Source organism: Macrobrachium nipponense, chromosome 20 (assembly GCF_015104395.2).
Source record: "Macrobrachium nipponense isolate FS-2020 chromosome 20, ASM1510439v2, whole genome shotgun sequence".
In the NCBI taxonomy this organism is placed as follows: domain Eukaryota; kingdom Metazoa; phylum Arthropoda; class Malacostraca; order Decapoda; family Palaemonidae; genus Macrobrachium; species Macrobrachium nipponense.
In genome coordinates, this window is record NC_061089.1 from 13927585 (window position 1) to 13950673 (window position 23089).

Genomic DNA, 23089 nt, shown 5'->3' on the forward strand with positions numbered 1-23089 from the left:
TTTTTAATCATATATTTCATCTTTTCTTCAATAGTGTTGAATGATTTATACATGCTCAGTCATCAATCATTGAAATGGTTTTGAGTAAGGAAAAATAATTTTAACCTTTTTATATGCAGTACTGGTGTTCATTATACATGTAGACTGTGGCTTTGTACTGTTAGTCCATCATATGCAGGTTAGAGTATCTTCAAACACTGTAACATATTAAGAGAAGGTATTTTGATTTATAGTTAGCTGCTGGTAGATTTATATTTATACTGTTTATATGAAAGTATGCTGCATGGTTACTTTCATTTCAGGAGAATGTTTTAGTTCGACCCAACAAGAGTCGAAATGTTGTTCAGAGCAGGAGTTTGCTTTCCAAGTTTTTATATCACAGCATCAATGAGGAGGAAAAACGGCCACCTAGTCCCCCAACACAGCCTGACAGAAGTCCAATATCCGTTCGGAGGGTAACTAAGCATTGTTCTGTTTGTATCTTGCCCATAGTGCCATTTAAGTTTTGCACTGTATTTAAGTATACTATTTTATTAATTTTGTAATTTGCTTTTATTTTATGTGTGAAATATAAATTTTTTTGTAATTTTCTTTTTTATATGTACATCTTTACTGCACAATGTGCATCAGCTGGTCTCACCTTTGCACATTCATTTTTAAACCTTGATTATAGCCATCAGTTGTCATGAGTGAAGTCATGCCAGAACCCAGTTTAGAAGAACAGCTACCGCAGTCCTCTGGTGAATCTTTCACTCGAAATGTTGTGTGGAACTTCGAAGACTTGCACATGCTAATTGGGACTGATTTGCCAATATTTGGTGGTGGGAAGCATCCATGTGTATCCTTGAGGTTACGAGATATGAGTAGGCCAATAAATATCTTAACAGGTAAGCATTTACAGTAAAAGATCTCTGATCATACGTATTGGGAAATCTAGTCTTGTTTTGGTATGAAAATCCCCATTCTATACTTCATACATAGGAGTCCAGGGCTTAGAGCATGATGATTTATGCTAAGAACTGACACTTTTACTGATATCTAGGATCTGTTGTCATTTATTTGATCATACCCAGATAGTTTTTTTTTCTTTTACTGTGAATACCACTTTAATCCAGACTCTACCTTCTCTTGTATTGAGTGTCATCAAAATTTACAGACATTTATAAGTGAAAGCCATTTTACGTTTTCTGTGTTTTGAATTCACAGCTTCCAGATGAAAACAAATAGAACTTTGAAATGTTGAGACATGATTGTAAGACCTGTTGTGTGAATTTGAGGTTTTGTGCCCCTATTGTGATGTAAGCAGATAACTTTGCTATCTGAGTAGGGTTATGTAATGCTTATGTTCTTAATCCTGTGCTTTCTTCTTTTGCAGCATTTTTTAAAATAAAAAATGATCATCGATTTTTGTGGAATATATTCCGATTTATAAAAAAAAATAATCATGTCACTATTAAAATTTACAGGATTTCTTTGGTAATGCATTTTTTAGAAAGAGTTGAATTTTTTATCACAACTCCTTCACTCATATTTTCCACATTAGGTGAATATGAATATATGAAGGATGGGTTTATATGAAACATTTAATATAATATTATAATCATTTCTAATTAGTTAATCACATTATGACTTGTATATGGGACAAATGTGGGATTACTTGAATGATGAGTCTATGAACTAGTCATTGTTGTTTCATTAATAAGTAAGTTCTTCCTTGGTCTTTAGCCTTTCAAGGTCTTAAAGGAATGAATAAAGAACATTTTATATCAGTTAAATTGTTAGTGAGTCATCTTATTGAGAGAAGAAAAGTCTGTATTGTATCTATATGAAATTATTCCACTGTAGATGTTTGATATTTATTTTTTATATATTTCAGGTATTGATTACTGGTTAGATAACTTGATGTGCAATGTCCCAGAAGTTGTCATGTGCTACCACCTAGATGGTATTGTTCAAAAGTATGAATTGATAAAAACTGAAGATTTACCTCACATGCCAGATTCCCAATTCTCTCCTCGTCTGGTACGAGATGTTGCTCAGAACATTTTATCCTTCTTGAATAGCAAAGCCACAAAAGAAGGTCACACCTATTGGCTCTTTAAGGGTAATTATTAGTATGTTTATTTTTATCAGAATAGAAAGGAAATGACTTCATAGTCTTAAATCATAATTGTAATGTATTTCTGCTGTTATTTTGTATATTATTGAACAGTTTAAATTAAATAAATATGTTTTATACAGGAAAGGATGATGACATTGTCAAGCTATATGACTTAACTTCACTCAGTGTTGAGGGTAGAATTTGTGTTGATGGGAATGAGGAAGAGGCTCAGACTGAAGACTCTGGCAATCCCTTCACTGTGCCTGTAGCTATGCTCTTCTACCGTGTGGCAAAAAACATGAGGTCATCAGAAGACTACCACACCAAGATAGCCACAATTAGAGCATTACTGAAAAATTCACTCACTTTATTAGATAATAAAGAATATCCCAAGGTAAAGTTTTTCACTTTGGTCTTTAATCTAGTTTGGATTGCTGTTAAGTATGTTTTATAAAATTTCTATTAAAAAAACAATAATGGATATATAAGGTCATTGTGTAGTCAGCGGTGCGCAAAATATAGAGGAAGAGGTGGATTTAAATCTCGTAGACTTAATTTTTGTACATGAACTTCCCTGGCAGATATATACTTAGCTTAGGTCTCTGACGTCACGACAGAAAATTCAAAACTCGCGGCACACGCTACAGGTAGGTCAGGTGATCTACCTTACCCGCCGCTGGGTGGCGGGTGTAAGAACCAGTCCCCCTTTCTTGTCAGATTATTTTCTGTCGCCGGCTGGACAACAAAAAAAACCCCCCGTGTTTTTTTTTTTTTTTTTTGTTCAGTCCTTACGATAGTTAAATTCTTTCTCGTTGCCGACGAATTGGATTTTGGTGAAGTACCCTTTGTTTGTTGGCTTGGCATACGCTTTTTGGATTGTTATTTGGATTTTTCTTTTGGCTTTTTCTTAGAATTAATAATCATGGAAGTTAAGAAACCTAGTTTATTTAGGGTTTGTTCAGTGAAGGAATGTAAAGTTAGACTTCCTAAAGCTGCATTAGATCCTCACTCTGTATGTACGTCTTGTAGAGGGAATGAATGCTCTTTTATTAACCCTTGCAAAGAGTGTGAGAATTTGGATGAGGATGGTTGGAAGGCTCTTTCTTCTTATGTGAGAAAGTTAGAGAAGGATAGGGCACGCAAGGCTTCTTCAAGGAGCTCTAGTAGATCGAGGGTGAGTGAGATTGACGCTGAGAACCCTGTAGTAGAAGTAGTTCCTTCTCCAGTTTCAGCCCCTGCGCCCAGCTTTGAACCTGAAGTTGTTCCGACACGGCATACAAACCTTCGGTCCTTTTACAATAGGAAGGTACTAGCGGCAGCTGGATAGGTCGTAAGCTTTCGAACAAGGGGTTCGGTAGTTAACTGCTTGTCCGACAGGCGCGCGCGCGGACGGTAGGTAAACAAATCACTTTGCTTTCGGCCTGCTGGCGTGTGGACGTGTATCATCGCTCTCTGCCCGCTTTATCGTCGTTGCTTTCGCATGGTTGTGTTTTTCTTTTTTCTATTTATCTAGTGAAACTGAATTGTAAGTACAATCATTTCATATTTATTTCCATTGAATTCAATTGTGAATTAAAGGATCTTGGTTTCACCACGCCCTCCGATTACCCGAGTGCCGGGACTGAAGGGCGTAAGTGCGGGAATTCATTTTCCCAGAAATGATCCTCGTATTGTGGATGTCTCGGGATTGCCGAGGGCGGGAGAGCGCTCGCTCCGAGCGTATATTTTGGTTGGAAATGTGTAGATGAAAATCGTAAGTAAGTGCTCTTTTCATTTATATTTTTTTGACCTGTATGCTCGTTGCCGAGCGAATGCGCTCGGCAAGGAAACTTATTCTGTATGGAAGTGGAATCGCAAGTACAGTATTCTTTTTCATTTTCATATATTTATTTTGATTGTAGCAATACTCATTTTGGATCAGTTTCCGAGCTTACCCGGAAATTGATCTTTTCCCCTTTTTATTTGAATGAAGTGAAATCGCAAGTGCAGTTCTTTTTCATTTTTCATATTTTATTAAGATTGCATTGTTTACTGGGATCAATGTTTCCGCTATTTACCGGGAATTGATCCTTCCCCTTTTTATTTGTATGAAGTGAAATCGCAAGCGCAGTATTCTTTTTCATTTTCATATATATATTGATTGCATCAATTCATTATGGATCAAGGTTTCCATAAACCTTGATCCATAAAGGTAAGGAATGGATCCTTTTACCCTTGCGCTCGGTACCGAGGGCGCAAATGCGCTCGATCCGAGCCCTTATTCATTGTGAAGTGAATCGTAATGCAAGATTCTTTTTCATTTTATTCTTTATTATTGATTGCATCAATATTTATTTGGTTCAAGTTCCGCTCAGTCAGGGAATTGATCCTTATGCCCTTGCATTCGGGCCGATGGCACGATTGCTCTCGGGCTCTTATATTATTGTTGGGTACATGGGTGCTGTGCGGGGGTGGGGGGTGGGTGGGGGAACGAGAACCCCCCCCCGCTCAGCTCCCACAGATGGCCCTTCCCCTGGGGGGGGGGGGTGGGGGGGGGGGAGGTTTTTGTTCGGCGTTCTTCTCCTCGCCCGATCCGTCGAGCGCGGGGGAGGGCGCTCGGTGCCCGATGTACAATTGTATTCGGGGTCTTCCACTCGTTCGAAGAGGGCTCACCCCCCCGCGCGAGGGACTTCCCCCCCACTAATCGCTACTACTGTTATTTCCGCAGGTGCTACTGCCATGAGGGTGGACCTTGGTGAGGTATGGGCGTCCTTCGATTTTGCCAGGGCGTGCTAGTGTCCAGGGGCCTGCGGTTCTAGTCTGGGCCTACTGCGGTCACCCATGGAGTGGTGACCACGCTCAGGTGACGACGTCCCTCCTCACCTGGTGTAATCACCTCACGTGGTAACAGTCTTGCCTACAGCCGCTGTGAAGTGCCGTTCGCCGTACCGAGAGGGGGGCGTGCCGCCGCCGCTCGTGGTTGCCGCGCTGCAGCGACCACACTTCCGCTGCCCTAGAGCCTCGCCCCTGGACCTGCCGCCGGTACCAGGATGTTGCTGGCTGCTGCTCCACTTCCTGTGTTTCCGGTGCTGCCTGCCGTACCTGCCGATTCTGGGCTGGCTGTCCCTGCCGTTGCTGCGCTGGCTGTCCCTGCCGTTGCTGCGCTGGCTGTCCCTGCCGTTGCTGCGCTGGCTGTCCCTACCGATGCTGTGCTGGCTGTGCCTGCTGTTCCTGAGATGCCCATAACCATTGCTGATGGTCGTCCCTGTTTCGTGGTGGTACTACCCCAGACTTTGGTCTGTCTGTACAGGTGCGTCCGGGCCCTGTGGCTTCGGCTACAGCAGCCCCGGCTCCGCCCTGGATAGCAGATCTTACGTCTGTCCTGAGGAAGGTGTCGTCGTCTTCATCTTCTTCATCGTCGTCGGCTGCCGCCTCTTCCCCTTCGACTTCTAAGGCTTCACAGCCGAGGAAGAAGAAGGTTGCCTCCTCCCTCCTAAGAAGTCTCCCTCGGGAGCCGTCTCACCTCGGTGGGACGGGAGGGTTCCTTCCGCTGGTCCTCCTGCTCCTTCGGGAGCGGGGCCCGTCTCTTCTTCCGCAAGGAAGAAGACTACGGGGACCAGAGGGGTACCGGCTAACACCGGTACTTCCTCGCCTGGTGTCAGTGGTTCTGCCACTGCATCAGGGTCCGTCTCGGCCTCTCGTTCGCGGGAGGTACCGAGTGTACGGTCGCCTACCAGCGACCGTGCAGCCAGGAACCAGACCTCTGAGTCCGCTCAGCGTCAGGTTCACGGCACGGGGCGGAAGACTGGTGACAGCCGCTCACGTGACTCTCACCAGACCAGCTCTCACTCTCGCGGCGAACAGCTGGCTACCCGGGGACGTGACGGTCCACGACCGGCCACGGGCTGAGGCTGGGAAGAGGTCCTCCCGTTCGCCGGTGCCAGCCACGGCTGGAACCAGCGACGTGACGTGCCGTGAGGACAAGCACCGGTCTCACTGTGACAGTGGAGCCTGCAGGTCGCCTGACCGTCGCTCTCACAGAGAGCGATCGGGTACGGCAACCAGCACCAGCTCTTCTGACACTCGAGATCGGGGCCGCTGTGCTCAGTCCAGCCGTTCTCCACAGCGAGACGGTTCGACCAGGCCTGCAGCTCGATCGCCACCGCGGGTTGACGATCGCCTGCAGCCCTCCAAGCCTGCTGGTTCTGCCAGCGAGCGAGGAGGGAGCTCAGGTCTGCCTCTCCCGTACCTTCAACTCCTCGGGTTACACCGGGAGGAGCGAGGAGGGGGCGCGTCAGGTCTGCCTCTCCCGTACCTTCAACCTCCTCGGGTTACACCGGGAGGAGGCGAGGTATGAGGAGTGATCGTGAGGGGTGCGCCCCTCATGATCCCACCACGACTCCCTACGTGCCAGGCACGGTTCTTGGACCGGCCAGGACGTATGCGCAAGTGGATGGGGAAGACCGAGAGGGCTGTCGCTGTTCCCCCTTCTTAGGAGGAAGGTTCTCGGAATATGCTCTTGTTCGAAGGACTTAACGGTCCCACTCTGCAAGATGCTGTGACTTCCGAGATCTAGAGGAACTTTGCCGAGGTTATGGCGCTGATTCGTCAGCACAACGACCCTGGGGAAGGATCGCCACTCCCACCAGCAGAGCCACGTCTCGGCTCGAGTCGTTTTGGGGCCCGAGAGGGAACCCAAATCGACGTGGGTCTGCCGCGATCGGAGCTTGCCGACTGTGTTGAACCAGGTAGTCTCGTCGTCTCCGGACAAGAAGGCTCTCTCAGTTCTGGCCGGTTCGAACAAGCTACTTCACTTCCTCTACTGCGACAGAGGGCGTTTTCTACGTGTCTTCGGACACCGTAGTTGAATACCCCTTCGGTCCTCCTGAGGTTTCGACCTCGACGAGGACTGGAATGAGTCGGAGGACGGTATCGGCTCTCTCCTGTCCAGGTGTCGATCAGCCCCACCCAGACGACGTTCACAGTGGCGGCAGACCCTTACCTACAGTATGAGTTCGTAACCCTCCTCTTGGGGGAAAACGCTTTTCTCCTGACGATACGTTTTCCCAGGCTCTGAGAGGCCATCGCCGTAAGGCGATGGCTGCTCCTTTTCTTCTCCAACTGCTAGTTCCGCTGGGAAGGCGAGCCAGTATCCAATTCCTCCCCCATTCCCACCTCTCTCCTTACGGCTACGAGGGAAAGGGGAGGGATCCTACAGAGATTTCTCTGTAAGATCCCACGTTAGGGGCTGCGCTACCGGGGGGGGAGGGGGGACCTTCGGGTCCTACCTGACGTAAGCCCCGGTCGTTGGGAGGGGGGGATCCTGCCCCTTTCTCGATTCCTACGGGAATCGAGAGGACCACCAGCCGCCATATCGTTGACGAATTCGGTGGGGGGTTTCGCAGAGTGCTTAGAATTCTACGGAATTTCTAGCGCACTCAGAGTGTTCGAGTTTTTTACGATCTCCAAACACTTAGGCGAGACCACGGTCCAAAGTGAGCGAGAATCCCCGATAATTGTTACACGATAATCTGGGAACCTCGCTTATGCTCGAATTCCTGTAATTTCTAGCATTTGGAAGAAGACTGCTGCTGGAAGAAGAGTATCTCACAGTAGGCGTTTAACCTGGAATAGAGAAGAACGGACGGGAACTTCCAGTTTGGCTTGAACTATCGTCTTCGGTATTCTGTTCACCATTGAAGCTTTCCTTTGGAAAGACTTCTCCTTCACTCTCTTGACTAGAGAACGAAGGTGGTCGATCTCCAATCCTTATTCTCATTCCTCGAGGGAAAAGAAGTTTAGGATGGAGGTCGTGGTACAGAACCTACAAATATACTAGTATATTACCCTCGCGACATGATTCTTTTAACAGTTGAATTGTCCGGGGGTAGGCGCATACCGTAGTTAACTCTACGGTTTGTGACCGAGACGAATTGTATCTTAATTGAACTGCAACTCGGGGTTGCCTGCAACCTCCCAGCAGTTATCAGTTTCGATTTTAGATACTTGGTATTGTCATGACAACACCAAATCAGCTTTTGTATTTACCGAAATCCGTTTCGGTTAAATATAATTGCTCGAGCGTATTCTTTATGCTCGATGGTTCTAGCCGAACGCATTCCTTCGTGGAATAATGGATTACCTGGCTAACTCAGGATGACGAGTCACCGAGAGCTACTGCGTATTGAAAACTGCCTGATAGCGGCTCAGTATCAGCTAGGTCTCGGAGATGCACGGTCGGTACGTCTCTCTCTCCCCTGGTTTGATTGACTACCGAACCGTATCTCTGCCCAACAATCATGGACTTAGGTCTCTGATTAACGGGGATTCTCGCAATAATGGAAGGACCATCTACTGCTGTGACGCTCGATTTCATCGCCTTCGACATTGCGAGAATTTTCAACAGAGATATCTCTTGGACTCTTTCATCTTTCTGTTTACCGCACGGTAACAGAAGTCTGTACTAGTCAACCGCTTCATCGCACCGCGATAATGCGAATGATTTTTGCAGACATCTGAGTTTGTCTTCAAAATATCTCGTATTCGTAGGTGTGCAATTATTTCATTGCTCGCCCCGAATTAACAGATATGTCAGAAGACATCGCCTCTACTCTCCGACCTGACAGCTCTACTTCCAAATGTTCAGCCCATGAGAAGCAGTTCTTCAGGCAGTATTTCCCTGTCTTCATTACTGAAAAGCGCTCCGCTTTTATTGCAACTACGATCCTCACCGGACAGCAATGAATAGCGGTTAGCGTTCTCAGTCTTTGTAGCACAGGTTCAGAATCTTGAGAATCCTTCTCTCGGTTCAGCTGTGAAGACGTAGGTTGCATTTTCTGTACACCTTCGTCTTCAACGACACATAGTGTTGTTTCTCCTTAGCCGAGAATCAACTATACTATGAGTTATCTTGCCATCAAGGACCTCGGTCTCTAGAAGGCAAGTGACTTTCGCCTGTTGGGAACCAACATGCCTTAAGAGAGTCATCACTTGCCTTCTGGCATCGGTGACGAACAAATTATTTGTTTAGTCTCTTGGCATAACCCTTTTAAGGCGAAGGTCACGTGACTTGCTCGGGTGCTTGGACAACTTGCCTCCCTACCGAACGCAGTCAGTCGGCAGCTGTCAGAGCTCCCAAGTCTGTTACGAACTTCGCTGTGGACTTAGTTCGGTTGTTCCATAACAATCTTTTCTTCGTCCTAACGGCTTGTCACAGTACCCATACCATCGACACCCAACATTGAGTGTCGGTGTCCTATCCACTACGAGAACAACAACTTCGCTGCAGACGGATAGACAGTATGGGTACAGGACATCACCGAAGTTGAGAAGATGGGATAGGTCATACGACCATTCCCTTCTTTCCTCTGAGGTAATTGCATGACTTTTACTGCGAAGTCAAGCATCCAGGGATGGGGATTCGTGACGCTCGATTTCGTACCGAATTCGTAGCGAAGACTCTGAACCCTTCGGTTCCTGACGATCGGTTAGAGTCCTTCACAATCCCCTCCCTAATGGACTTCACCGCCTTCGATGCGAAGGAGATGCTGCTTTGTCCTGTGAAAGCGCGACCGCGCTTTCTGAAGAAACTCGACATCCCAGGCTGAGTGTTGAAGACTCTTCGTCAGCACCAAGATGACCTAGAAGTACACTCCCTCGAGTTACACAAGAACTTCTCCGTGGCGCAGGTACTGAAGGCAGGGGTCTGGTACAACCAGACCACCGGCACCTCCTTCTACCTTTGGATATTGCCCACTGGTCCTTGGATCGTTTTCCTTAGGACCCGTGGTGGCTGCTCAACACGTTGTCTAGCTAACCCAGACCCTAGCAGGCTGAACAGCATCGAGTCCTGGTGGGTGACTGTAAGAATAGATAAGTGAATGAGAGAGTCACTGGCTTCTCTTCCTATCTTTTTCTCCCCCTCTACCTGTGGGTAGAGGGATACGGTCATCACCTTGCTGGATAAGGACGAGATGCCGGTGAGCTACTCGACAGAGCCCCATCTATCCCTTTCACTAGGGATGGGAGCGAAGATATCCACCACTTCCTCCTACAAGGGGGGGGAAGTGGATGCCAACAAGAGACAAACCATAACTTTATGTTGCCTCTTGCAAATAGGAACTTGTTCTTGTTTGCTGGTACGAAGAGATACGCTTGCCTCTCTCTTAGTACTTGGTCCAGAGGTCTGACCATTGATCCTGCGGTGCACACCCCGATCAATCGGACAGAGGCTTGATCCCCTCCCTCGCTCTTACGACCAGGGAGGCATTCCAAGGTTGGGCGAACACCAGTCTGTTCACAAAAGACTCAGATTCCTCCCACCAAGAAGTGAGTCTTCCTATTGTAAAAGGACCGAAGGTTTGTATGCCGTGTCGGAACAAATGACAATTTGTCCAAAATTGCATTTTTCCTAACTATACAAACCTGAGGTCCTTTTACACATAGCCCCACCTCATGCCACCCCTCACTCTGCAGTTTTTGCTTGGGCCAAAAGCAAAAGTGATTTGTTTACCTACCAGTCGCGCGCGCGCCTGTCGGACAAGCAGTTAACTACCGAACCCCTTGTTCGAAAGCTTACGACCTATCCAGCTGCCGCTAGTACCTTCCTATTGTAAAAGGACCTCAGGTTTGTATAGTTAGGAAAAATGCAATTTTGGACAAATTGTCAATATTCGTTTTCGGAAGTTCCTTCCGGGAGAGCCTCGATCAGGAGTAAGGAGAGCCTCGCTCGCTCTCGACAAAGGTAAGAGTGATAGTGCAAGTGATCAGTGCAGTGCCCCTAGTGAAGGAGGGTGCGTCTGACCGGCTCACTAACGCTTCCAGGCCTAGACCTCTTCCAGACTCCCAGACCCAGTGGAGGAGGAAAGTCGAAAGCCGCAGGAAGGTTAGGGAGAACCCCCACCGGTCAGGCGTCCCCTCGGCAGATCCTGTTGCTTGTTCCCAGGCTGCCTTGGATCGAACAAAGAAGGAGTTATTGCACCAGTGCTTCTCGTCATCTTCGTCGCCTTCTCCTAAGCGTAGATGGAGCGCCTCGGAGTCGTCTCGACCTCTCAAGAGGCCCTGGAAAGCTCCTTGCGCCCTTCCTTCCAGCCCCGAATACTTCGCGGAAGAGCCAGAAGTGGAACGCAAGAGAGCCAAGAATTCTTCTGTTTACACTCTCCTGTTCGGTCTCGGACTTCGTCTCCTGTAGAGGAATTTAAGAGATCTCCTGCGCGCATCCTGGCAGGTCTGCAAGCGCAGATTGCGGCTTTAGCTGATTCTTTTGCCGGGACTTCTCATCGTCGGAAGGACGCCTCGCTTCCGGTGAAGAAGTCCAAGAACGTCCCGTCTACTAGCTCTCCTCCGGCTAGAGAAGTTTTTGAGCCTCGTAGCAGGAAGTCAGAAGTGCAGACTGAAGTTCGGGATCAACCTCCGAGTAGGCTCTCCTCTCTTCCCAGCAAGAGTTTTGAGCATGTCAGGCGTAAGGAGCCGGACAGGCTCTCTCCTCAGGATTTCCGCTCCTCTTCAGTTAGGCGTCAAGAGCTTGACAGACGTCAAGAGCCTCGTTATCGTCAGGAGCGAAGGAAGAGTTCTTCGCCTGGTTGCCGCTCTCCTTTTGACGGACGCTTGGAGCCTAGTAGGTGCCAAGAGCCTTGTGGGTGCCAGTGGAAGCATTCATTTCCATTGGTTCACTCCCGATTGGATAGGCGCTCAGAGCCTTGTAAGCGCAGTTCTTCGGACAGGGACTCCTCCGTGGATGTTTTCTCTCCCCGTGGCAGGCGTCAAGAGCCTGGTAGGGGTTTGGAGTCTGATAGGCACCAAGAGCCTGGCAGGCGTTTTGAGGAGGGCAGGCGCCAAGAGCCTAGCAGGCGCAGAGAGCCTGATAGGCGCTCTCCCTTGTCCAGGCGCTCTTCTGTGGAATTAGACTTTGTTTCCGACAGGCGAGCTTCCACTAGTAGGCGCTCTCCTAGCAGGCGCTCCCCTAGTAGGCGCTCTCCTAGCAGGCGCTCCCCTAGTAGGCGCTCTCCTGGTAGGCGCTCCCCAAGTAGGCGCTCTCCTAGTAGGCTCTCTCCAAGTAGGCTCTCTCCAAGTAGGCGCTCTCCTAGTAGGCGCTCTCCAGGTAGGCGCTCTCCTGGTAGGCGTTCTCCTAGTAGGTGCTCTCTCGGTAGGCGCTCTCCTTTTAAGCGCTCTCCCAGTGGACATTCTCCCAGTAGGCACTCTCCGAACAGGCGCTCTCCAAGGAATAGCTCTCCTCCTGGTAGTAGAGCTTCTAAACGTCATTCTTCTGAAGAATACCTTGGGGATTCTGAGGAAGATTTGCCCAAGGATGCTTCAGTTTCTTCATACAAGAGACTGACCGACCTCCTCTTGCAAGATGAAACCGACAGTGTCGATGAAGAAGGCTCTTAAGAATTTTGACGACTGGTTGCTTTCAAAGGAAGAGAAAGGCAAGACCGTATTTTCTTTTCCCCCGTCCAAACTTACGGGTAAGATGGGGTTCTGGTACGAGTCAGGAGAGCCCTTGGGTCTTACTCTTCCCTCTTCAGCAGACTCGGACTTCTCTTCGTTGGTTGATTCCGCACGTCGCTCGGCGCTTATCTGCGAAGACGACGTGGGGTATGAGCGAGTTGGATCACCTTCTGAAGGGAATGTTCCGAGTCTTAGAGGTTTTTAACTTTCTTGACTGGACCCTTGGAGTCATGGCTAAGAGGACTCAAGATCAAGACACTCTTTCACCTGAAGACCTTCACGCAGTGCTGTCTTGTATGGACAAGGCAGTGAGAGACGGATCCGGGAGATTGCTTCCCTTTTTGGGCGCAGGAGTAGTAAAGAAGAGGGCCGTTTTCTGCTCCTTTCTTACCAAGGCTGTTTTCTCATGCACAGAGAGCTTCCTTGTTGTATTCCCAACTTTTCTCCGAACTCTTCCGAAGATAATTAATGCATCTTTCAGCTCGTTGTCAGCAAAAAGCGAGCAGGATATGCTGGCTCGCTCAGCTAGAATCCCGAAACCTTCGTTCCAACAGAAAACGAAGAAGGAAACTCAGAGTAGGCAAGAGCCCTTTCGAGGAGGCCCTTCTCCCGCTCTTCTTCCTCCAGAGGTTCGAGACCACCCAGAAGAGGAAGGACCTTCTCTCGGTCTATTATGGGTCCAAGAAAGTAGCTCGCGTGTCCTCCAGACAACTGTGGGTGCCAGACTTCTGAACTTTGCGGATGTCTGGGCCACAAAAGGGGGCGGACAACTGGTCCCTCGCTATCATCAAGAGGGGATACCTCATTCCCTTTATCTCGAGACCACCTTTGACCACCTCCAAGGGAACTGGTGGCTAAATACAAAGACCCTCTAATGAATAAAGCCTCACTCTAGCAGTAGAGCTGATGTTGGAGAAAGAGGCAATAGAGATGGTACAGGACCCTCTTTCCGCGGGTTTCTACAACCGTCTGTTCTTAGTTCCCAAGAACTCAGGAGGATGGAGGCCGGTTCTGGACGTAAGCGCCCTGAACGTCTTTGTGAAGAAGAGGAAGTTCGCTATGGAGACGACTTCATCAGTCTTAGCAGCTCTTCGTCCCGGGACTGGATGGTGTCACTGGACCTTCAGGACGCCCTTACTTCCATGTGCCGATCCATCCTTCTTCATGCAAATTTCTAAGATTCATGTGGGGAGGGAACGTTTTTTAGTTCAGGGCCCTATGCTTCGGCCTTTCCACAGCCCCCCAAGTCTTCACTGGGCTGATGAAGAACGTTGCTCAGTGGCTTCATCTCGAGGGAGTGAGGATTTCCCTCTACTTGGACGATTGGCTAATCAGGGCCAAGTCCAAGGAGAAATGTCTGGAGGACTTACGATTAAAACGCTGAATCTAGCAGCTTCTCTGGGTTTGCTAGTGAATTTAGAGAAGTCACAGCTAATCCCCAGTCAAGAGCGTATCTATCTGGGGATTCTGATGGCTTCTCAGGTTTTTCGGGCATATCCTTCCCCAGAGAGGATAACCCAAGGTTCGGAGAAGGTAGCAATCTTTCTAGAGAAAGATGTATGCACAGCGAGGGAGTGGATGAATCTGTTGGGGACACTCTCCTCGCTGGAGCAATTCGTTTCTCTAGGGAGGTTGCACCTCAGACCCCTACAGTTCTTCCTGACGAGGAACTGGAACCGAAGATCTCAAGGTCTAGACTTGCGTTCAAGATCTCGCAAGAGATAAAGGAGGATCTACGTTGGTGGCTAGACCCTCTCCTGTTCAAGGAAGGCCTTTCCTTGCAGGTTCGGAACCCCAGCCTAGTGTTATATGCGGACGCATCGGACATAGGTTGGGGAGCTACTCTCGGGTCGAGAGAAGTGTCAGGCACGTGGATGGGGGATCAGGTGTCCTGGCACATCAACAAGAAAGAGCTAACAGCGATTTGGTTTGCTCTCAAAACCTTCGAACCCCTCGTAAAGGGAAAGTCAGTTCAGATCAACTCGGACAACACCACAGCCCTGGCTTACATTCGGAAACAGGGGGGACTCACTGTTTCTCCCTGTACGAGACAGCGAGATCGCTCCTCCTGTGGTTGGAGGAGAGGAAGATAAGTCTTCTCACCAGGTTCGTACAGGGAGAAAGAAATGTCAGAGCGGATCTGCTAAGCAGAAGGAATCAAGTCCTTCCCTCAGAGTGGACTCTACACTCGGACGTATGCCAGGAGCTGTGGAGGACGTGGGGCAGGCCCCATCTCGATCTATTTGCGACCTCCAGGAATGCGAGGATAGATCTATACTGCTCCCCTATTGCGGACCCAAGAGCAGTGGCAATAGATGCATTCCTGATGGATTGGAAAAACCTGGATCTTTACGCGTTCCCGCCTTTCAAGATTCTAGGGGAAAAGCTAAGGAAGTTCGCAGCTTCAGAGGGAGCAAGGATGACTTTGATAGCTCCGTTCTGGCCCGCCCAGGACTGGTTCACAGAGGTACTGGAATGGCTGGTGGATGTTCCAAGATCCCTACACTAAGAGTCGATCTGCTCAAACAGCCCCACTTCGACAGGTTTTCACAAAAACCTCCCCGCTCTCAGTCTGACTGGATTCAGACTATCAAGAGTCTCGTCAGAGCTAAGGGCTTTTCGGCAAAGTCTGCAAGGGCTATTGCCAATGCACGTAGGACCTTCCACATGTAGTTCTACCAGTCGAAGTGGGAGTTTTTCGACGTTTTGGTGTATGGACTCATAAAGTTTCCTCCTCCAGTACCTCTGTGACTCAGATAGCAGATTTCCTTATCTTCCTGAGGGAAAAATGCGGGTTAGTAGTCTCCACCATCAAGGGCTACAGGAGCATGCTTTCCTCAGTTTTTCGTCATAGAGGATTAAACATATCCGAAGACAAGGACCTCCATGACTTAATCAGATCATTTGAGACAGTTAAAAGAACCTCCTACTTAGTTCCTAGCTGGAATCTAGACGTCGTGCTGCTCTTTCTGAGGTCCTCAAGATTCAAACCTCCCCATACAGCTTCGTTCAGAGACCTTTCGATGAAGACTCTTTTTCTCTGTGCGTTAGCTTCAGCGAAGAGAGTCAGCGAGCTGCAGGCTCTAGAAGGTGAGGTAGGTTTTCAAGGAGGATCCGCGTTTTGCTCTTTTCTTCCGGCTTTCCTAGCCAAGAATGAAAACCCTTCTTCGCCATGGCCCAGGAGCTTCGAAATTAAAAGCTTGTCCTCCTTAGTTGGGACAGAAGAGGAGAGATCTCTTTGCCCGGTGAGAAGCCTGAAATTTTATCTTCAAAGGAAGAGAAGACTTGCTGCTAATGAGAGCAATCTCTGGTGCTCTGTAAGGGACCCCAGTAGGCCCTTATCAAAAAATGCCCTCTCATTCTTTATCAGGAATGTTATTAGAGAAGCCCACACATCGTGCAGTCAGCAACAGTTTAGTCTTCTGAAAGTCAAGGCGCACGAAGTGAGGGCCATCGCGACGTCTTTGGCTTTCAAGAAGAATATGTCTTTACAAAACCTCATGAAGGCCACTTTTTGGAGGTGTGAATCAGTCTTCTCCAATCACTACCTAAAAGACGTATTGATTACGTATGAAAAGTGTTTTGGGCTAGGCCCTTATGTATCGGCAGATTCAGTGCTGGGGCAGGGAGCTGAAACACATCCTTTTTAATCCTTTTCCCTGTTAGTTTTTAATTTGGAGTTTTTGGTTGTACGAAGGAGGTTGCAGGAGGCAGCTCCTTCTTTCGTATACTAATATTAGTAATTGGTTAGGTGATCGGTTGTGCTTGAGGCTCCTTGCTGTTGGTAGTGATAGGCTCTGGCATGTAAGCGGGTTGATCCCCATTGACCAGACTCTGTTTGGATTCTGCCAAGTAAGTGGACTCAGTTCCCATTGGTAGACCCAAAGAGTTCTTCAGCTATAGGTCACGCCCTCGCTGAGACTCTTTAGGCAACGCAGACTAATAGACAGTAACTATGAAGTCTTCTGCCTAATTCAGGTAAGAACCAAGGGTTTATTTTTATTCCTTTAACATGTGTTGTCCCCACTTTCTAGGTGAGTATGTGTCTCTTTCCCTCCACCAAGGGTGTCAATCAGCTAAGTATATATCTGGCTGGGAAGTTCATGTACAAAAATGATATTGTTAGTATACAATAAAGTTTTGTACATACTTACCTGGCAGATATATACGATTGATGGCCCGCCCAGCCTCCCCTCAGGAGACAGGTGGAAGAAAATAATCTGACAAGAAAGGGGGACTGGTTCTTACACCCGCCACCCAGCGGCGGGTAAGGTAGATCACCTGACCTACCTGTAGCGTGTGCCGCGAGTTTGAATTTTCGTCGTGACGTCAGAGACCTAAGCTATTGCTTGAGTATATATCTGCCAGGTAAGTATGTACAAAACTTTATTGTATACTAACAATATCATTTAATTAAAGTGCTTGCTGAAGATTCTTCTAAAATATTATCATTTATTGAGGTGTTCTTTGATAAAGGAAAGTAATCTGGTTGTGGAAGCAGGTTATTTGATTTGCAAATGGCTTTGCAGCAGTTTGTACATATATAGTTATTAAGATTACAGAAACAATTAATTGAAGTGTTAATGTATTTTACTATTGTTGTTTTTATGCAGATCGTGTCATCAGCACACTACATGTTATCAGATTTATATGTCCCTCAAGACATTGATCCAGATTCTCCAGTTTTGTCAGACTGTAGTGATGAAGATAGCGAATGGCTATCAGGTGGAGGAAGTGATGAAGAAGCTGATTGCTCAAGTGATGAAGAGCACTCGTGTAGTTGTGATTCTCAGTCAGTTACACCTTCTAATCCAAGTTCTACAATTAAAGTTTCTTCTCTGTGCCTTCCACATGCAACAAAAACGCAGTCTCATTACTACAAGTAAGTGTAGTTGAAAATAATTTGAAAATTATTAAATCCTCATAAATTTTTAATGTATGAAATGCCTGTACAATGTGAATCATTTGTTATAGTTTTTTGTTACCTTTGAGGGACATTATGTTTGTGTTGCACAGACTGTTGTCTAAGATGGCTGATTTAGGTTTTAACAATTATCTAAAGTAAACAAATATGGAATGTACTTAGCCTTTTCAATTTTAAAAGTGAAAGTTAAAATAAAATTTTTTTATTCATTTGATTTTAATGAATGTATTTGACTTTAATTTTTATGTTTTTTTGTTCCAGAGCACCACCAATCTTGGGATCATTAGAAGAACGATGTCACAATGCTTTAAACCATGTCGTAGAAGCCATACAGTGCCTCTGTAATTCAAGACGCAATGAGCAAGAGCATAGCAGCTCACCGGGAGAGAAGGACTCTCCAAGGTGTCCTCCAAGGAGTCAAGAACAAGAAGAACCAAAAATGGCCCGCCCATTCCAACCAATCCCAATGCCATATTCGCCACTGAACAGCAAAGATAATAGTGCTTTAGTCATTGCTAAGGAAAAAAAGATAGAGACACAGCTAACAGTATCTGTCTTGAGTCATCAGTACACAGTAGCCAGTTGGTGGGATAAACTTAGTGTGCTGCTCTTAAGAAAGGCAGCTTTGGTTTATTTGGTATTAGCCCGATCATCATTTAATGCTCAAAGGTAAATTTCTGGTATTAAATGGTAAGCCCATCACTTTTATGTAAAAATGAAAAAATGTCATTTGAACTGATCCTCTAGCTTTAAATTTGAAATTAATATGCACAAGAATGGTGGAAGGCTGGGAAATCATGAGCGACGTGTAGTGGGGCACATGATGTGGTTCCTTGAGTAGGTGATGTGAGTAATGTCAGTAATGTATTGAATAACCAGTGCTTGTGCGAAAATACTGTTGACTTATTTGTTTGAATGCTAACTCATGGCATCAAGTGTGTTTCCGAGTGGCTGGGGAAATCTGTGCCATCTGTACCGTGGAAGGATGATCTGAAGTAGAATGTTTTTCAAAACAATTACTGGTTTCCATAACTTTCACTTTAGAGTTGGGTTGTGGTGAAAATTTCTTCTCGTAAAAAATGGTGTGCTATATCTTATTTTCTTTATCTAATTGGTTCCAAGGGACAAGTTAGCTAAGCTCCTTAAGAATTCAGTTGGAATTTTAGATTTTATTAAGTGCCATATGAAGAAGAAAACAAATTTTAATAATTGTTTACTAAATGACCTTTGGTATGGTTATTTTACTATTAAATTAAAAGTTAAAGTAACTTGTATAATTTTCTACCATAGCTTTGTTTTCTTAGAATTGCTCCATGTTGTCACTTCGACATGTAATTTTAGTATGTATGTATTTTTAGCAGATAACAGATAATTGTTTGCAAAGATGCAAATACAGTAAACTCGGATAGATAGAATGTCTGAATGATATTTTAAAGTACAGCTACCCCAAAAATGCAACTTACTGTCCAAGATAAAATGAAAAATTAGAGTCTCATTACCTGGATAGTAGTCATGAAATTTTCCAGTGCATGTACTCGTATATTAGGATATCAGTATGTGTACTATGAATTATGGGTACTTATCATCAGAAATTTTTTTGACAGATATGGCCAGGCATTACGCTACACCAAGTTTTCATTCCACGCTTGGCACTGTATGGCTAGCCGTCTCTGCGGGGATATAGAAATTCCTGTGCCAAATCAAGCCTTAGCTTTAGCTGGAGACACTTATTATATGCTTTCCAAATCTTGGGATGAAGTGGCCAGCCACATTGAAGATTTCAATAACGTAACTAATGTGCATCAGGATATGCTTGGATTGTTCGAGTGCCTGGAACCTTCTGAAGGCAAGTGTTTTGTTGTTTTACAAGCAACCTGCATTCGTTTAAGGTCACCATTATAGTTTTTCATATTCTGTTTTTGCTGCTTGTTGACCTTATTGTTAATTATTTTTTAGGTATGCATCAAAGTATTTCATGCTCATAGTTTCATAAATCTTTGCCTTATGGGCTTTTCAGTTTTGCAATTGCCTGTATGGTGAGTTTCAGTTATCCAAAACATTTTGTTACCCCTTAGTCATTTACAAGTTACTTTGTTAAGTTGGGAAAGATTACTTTTATAAGCAAGGAATAAGAATACACTTTGAAAGATTTATGGTGACAATTTTCTAGCATTTTGTTTTATTTAAAAATATTCTAGTTTACTTATATACTAACTGCATATATGAATATAATTCTTAAGCCACTATCTTAAAATTTATGATAAATTAGTTGTTTCATCACAAAATCTGCTTTTAGCATAGCCTATTTGTTTGTCTTCTAAAACATCAGATACTCTGGTGCAATTGAGGCTTTCAAGATATGAGAACAAAGGCATACATATATATATACAATGTGTAATTAATGAGCTTTAACTAAAATCTCGTATTGTGTTTTAAAAACATTCTTTTACAGAATTCAGGCTAATAATTTTGATACTTTACCTGCTTGGTGGAGGAAGGATCATAGACATGTTAATGATAATCAAATACAAGGTTTTTCTTTTTTTATATATGTATGAAAGTACTGGTAAATAATTAGGTGTTCTTTTCACATACTTAAACCAGTAGAACATAAGATTACCTTTCTTCAGTGGGTGACAATTTTTCTTCTAAATTGTATTTGGCCAACTCAGGTCGTTGGCAACTGAAGGCCTATTCCTTAGTATTTTGATTTTGAAGACGATTCAATAACAGCTGAAGCACACTTAAGTGTGATTACCCCAGATATGAAAGGGTAGCATTGTATGTTAGGATAAATACGAATTTCTTTAGAATTTGGTATAATTATATTTTTTGTGCACAGTATTCACTGAAAATAATCAAATTAATCACAATCTCCTTCCAGAAAATCACAAAAGGTTGAAGTTTGCATGTGATGTAGAGGAAGCACTGGTCCTGAGTCTGCAGCATTTTGAGAGAGCACTTTCATCATCTGACAAACAAACATTTTTCCATCTTCTGAGAAGACTTGGCAATGTCTGTAATGAATTAGGAGTTATGTATATGAATCAGTCAGCTAGTAAGTTTGTAGAAGTTTGTTACAGTGTTAAAAAACTTGAAAAACTAATTCACAAAATTTTAACTACTATCATATGCTTATAATATTACTTTGAAGGATAATGCTTACTTAGATAGAATTGTTGAAGAATATTTGTTATACTGTTTTATAATTTTGAGATTTATTGCTGAATTCTTACAAGGAAGATATTTTGTGTAATTAATTAGGCCAGTTATATGTATTTGTAAGCCAGCTAGTAAGTGATGAGAAGTTTGAAAGCATAGAAATTTGAGAAGTTTCAGTAATATTTGAAAGGTAATGCTTGTTTAGATTGTGTTGTTGAGGAACATATGATATTGTTCCATTTTCTTTGACAGTGATAGCTAATTTCTTATAGGGTAGATACTTCCCCGTCAGTTGTTTACACTTCTGTAAAGTTTTCATAATGTGTATATTTTGTGCATCAGAACTCTGTGAAGAAGAAAACGTAGGATTTGAAGCATCAAAGGAGTTATGGAGCAAGTCTGCAGAACTCCTGAATCGTGGAATTGAAGCCTTCACTCAAGTTGGGGACATACCAAATGTTGCCCTTTTGCACTCTAACACAGGGCGGCTAATGAGATTATGCGCCTTCTATTGTGTTCCTGGAGGTGGACAGCGAGTCTTTTCAGTGACTGAGAGACATTACTATAACCAGGCAAGTGAAAGGATCATTTGACTACTTTGCACAATGTTGAAGCCCACTTTATGATAATTTCACTTTCAGAGTAAATTTCTCTCTCTCTCTCTCTCTCTCTCTCTCTCTCTCTCTCTCTCTCTCTCTCTCTCTCTCTCTCTCTCTCTCTCTTTGTTTCTAACAATTAAGATTTTTTAAAAGCAGTTGGAAAGAATGAAATCAGAATGTCAACACAGCATAGGGAAAGGAGAAAATATTCAGGATAGTTGCGTGCCTGAGGAAAGATGTGAAAGGGGGTAAGTGTATAAAAAGGTGAAAGTAGTGATTAATTTTACAAATTAAATGTAGTGAAATGATGGTGGCAGTATTCTGGACACCTTCTGAATGAAGAAAATGAGAATATATTAGGACCTGATGAAGGAAAAGACAGGACCAAAAGAATGGTGACAAGGCTGTTTGAGTATTTTATTAAAATATTGAAAAAGATGCAGGAGGAAAGTTTAGAGAGAAAAGCTTAGAAGAAATGATTTAGATAGATTTCAGGTCAAGTATCACAAATAAAAAATATTGTACCACATTGTGTATCTTGAAAACATTTATTACAGAGCAGTGTGACAATTAAGTGGACATTATGAAGGCAGAGGAAACCTGAAAGACTAAATAAGCTAGTGATATTGTGCTAACAAAAGTGAAGATAGAGGCAGATGTATTAGAAGAATGTGGGATAAATGTTTGGGTTTATTGAGGATCAGCAACAACCCTTTACTTTTTATGAAAGGAATATTTTACAAAGGAGTAAAGAAAAGTTGATCCCTAGAGCTGCTTTATGCAGTTGACCAGTGATAACAGCAGAATCAGAGTAAGAAGTGGTTGAAATGTACAGAAGGAGGAAGAAAAGAATGCTGACTGTAAGGAAGCAAAAAATATAGTGCAGTCAAGAAAGTAGCTTTGTGGTTGTTGTGGGAAAGGTGTAGCGGCTCTATATGAATACAGATGTATGAGACAGTGTCACAAGAGATGCTGAGGTTTACAGTATGTATATAAAGTATGAGATATGCATTGTCCAAAATGTTTTACAAGAGCAAGACGACTGCTTCAGTTGTTGATCTCTCTGGCAGGATGGTTACCTGACAATTATTGATTATAGAAACTGCTTCTCAGCCTTTCTTCCATCACCTTTTCCAAGGGTTTCATAACTGGTAGTAGTCTCATTCTGAAGTAACCTCCAGTAAAAGAAAATTACTCGCTAGACGATTGGGTTGTGTACTTGCCTATCAGTCTGGTAGCCTGCGTTCACTCCTAGCTGCTGCCAGTGCGGAACCAGAGAAATGTATTACTGGGGATTAGAAATTAATTTCTCGATATACTAATGTGGTTCAGATCCCACAATAAGCTTTAGGTCCTTTTGCTAAGTAACCAGTTGGTTCCTAGCCACGTAAAAAAAAAAAAAAAAAAAAAAAAAAAAAAAAATCTGATCCTTCGGGGCAGCCCTAGGAGAGCTGTTAATCAGCTCAAGTGTCTGGTTAAACTAAGACATACTTAACTTAATCCAGTAAAATAAAAATGCCCAGTATGTAAGAGGGGCAAAGGCTTCCAGTGGGTACAAAAAGCTTGTAATACTGTATGCAGCATAAGCATGGGCACTAACAAGGAAAATGGAGGGGATTTTGAGAAGGTGTTACTATAGAATGTATGGCAAGAGTTTGGGGGAAGATTATATTATGAATGAAGAATTGCTGGTGAAACAAGAGGCTGAAGAAAAGATAGGAAATTTTAAAGACGTGATGAATGTGGAACGTGGAACATTTGTCTTAAATGCAGTAAAATTGAAGTAGCAGGATGAAGTATGAAGTAACAGAAAAAGGATGGGAGTTTAGGCATAAAAACCAAAGGACAGAGAAGAATATAGAACTTCATTTCATG

At 44.6% G+C, this 23089-nt stretch overlaps 1 protein-coding gene and 1 long non-coding RNA gene across 5 annotated transcripts in view; one reads left to right on the forward strand and one right to left on the reverse strand.

The window, feature by feature from the left end:
• Positions 1-23089, forward strand: part of LOC135221950 (erythroid differentiation-related factor 1-like) — a 51267-nt gene that overhangs the window by 20206 nt on the left and 7972 nt on the right. For all 4 annotated transcript variants that reach the window (XM_064260023.1, XM_064260004.1, XM_064259995.1 and 1 more), the window contains exons 5-13: positions 303-455; positions 674-887; positions 1877-2104; positions 2242-2495; positions 17143-17411; positions 17715-18122; positions 19058-19299; positions 20338-20511; positions 20958-21191. In XM_064260023.1, the coding sequence (XP_064116093.1) occupies positions 303-455; positions 674-887; positions 1877-2104; positions 2242-2495; positions 17143-17411; positions 17715-18122; positions 19058-19299; positions 20338-20511; positions 20958-21191 (2176 nt within the window). The remainder of the gene's footprint in view (positions 1-302; positions 456-673; positions 888-1876; positions 2105-2241; positions 2496-17142; positions 17412-17714; positions 18123-19057; positions 19300-20337; positions 20512-20957; positions 21192-23089) is intronic.
• Positions 20346-23089, reverse strand: part of LOC135221965 (uncharacterized) — a 33961-nt gene continuing 31217 nt past the window's right edge. The window contains exon 3 of the long non-coding RNA XR_010316143.1: positions 20346-20470. This is a non-coding gene — a long non-coding RNA (uncharacterized LOC135221965). The remainder of the gene's footprint in view (positions 20471-23089) is intronic.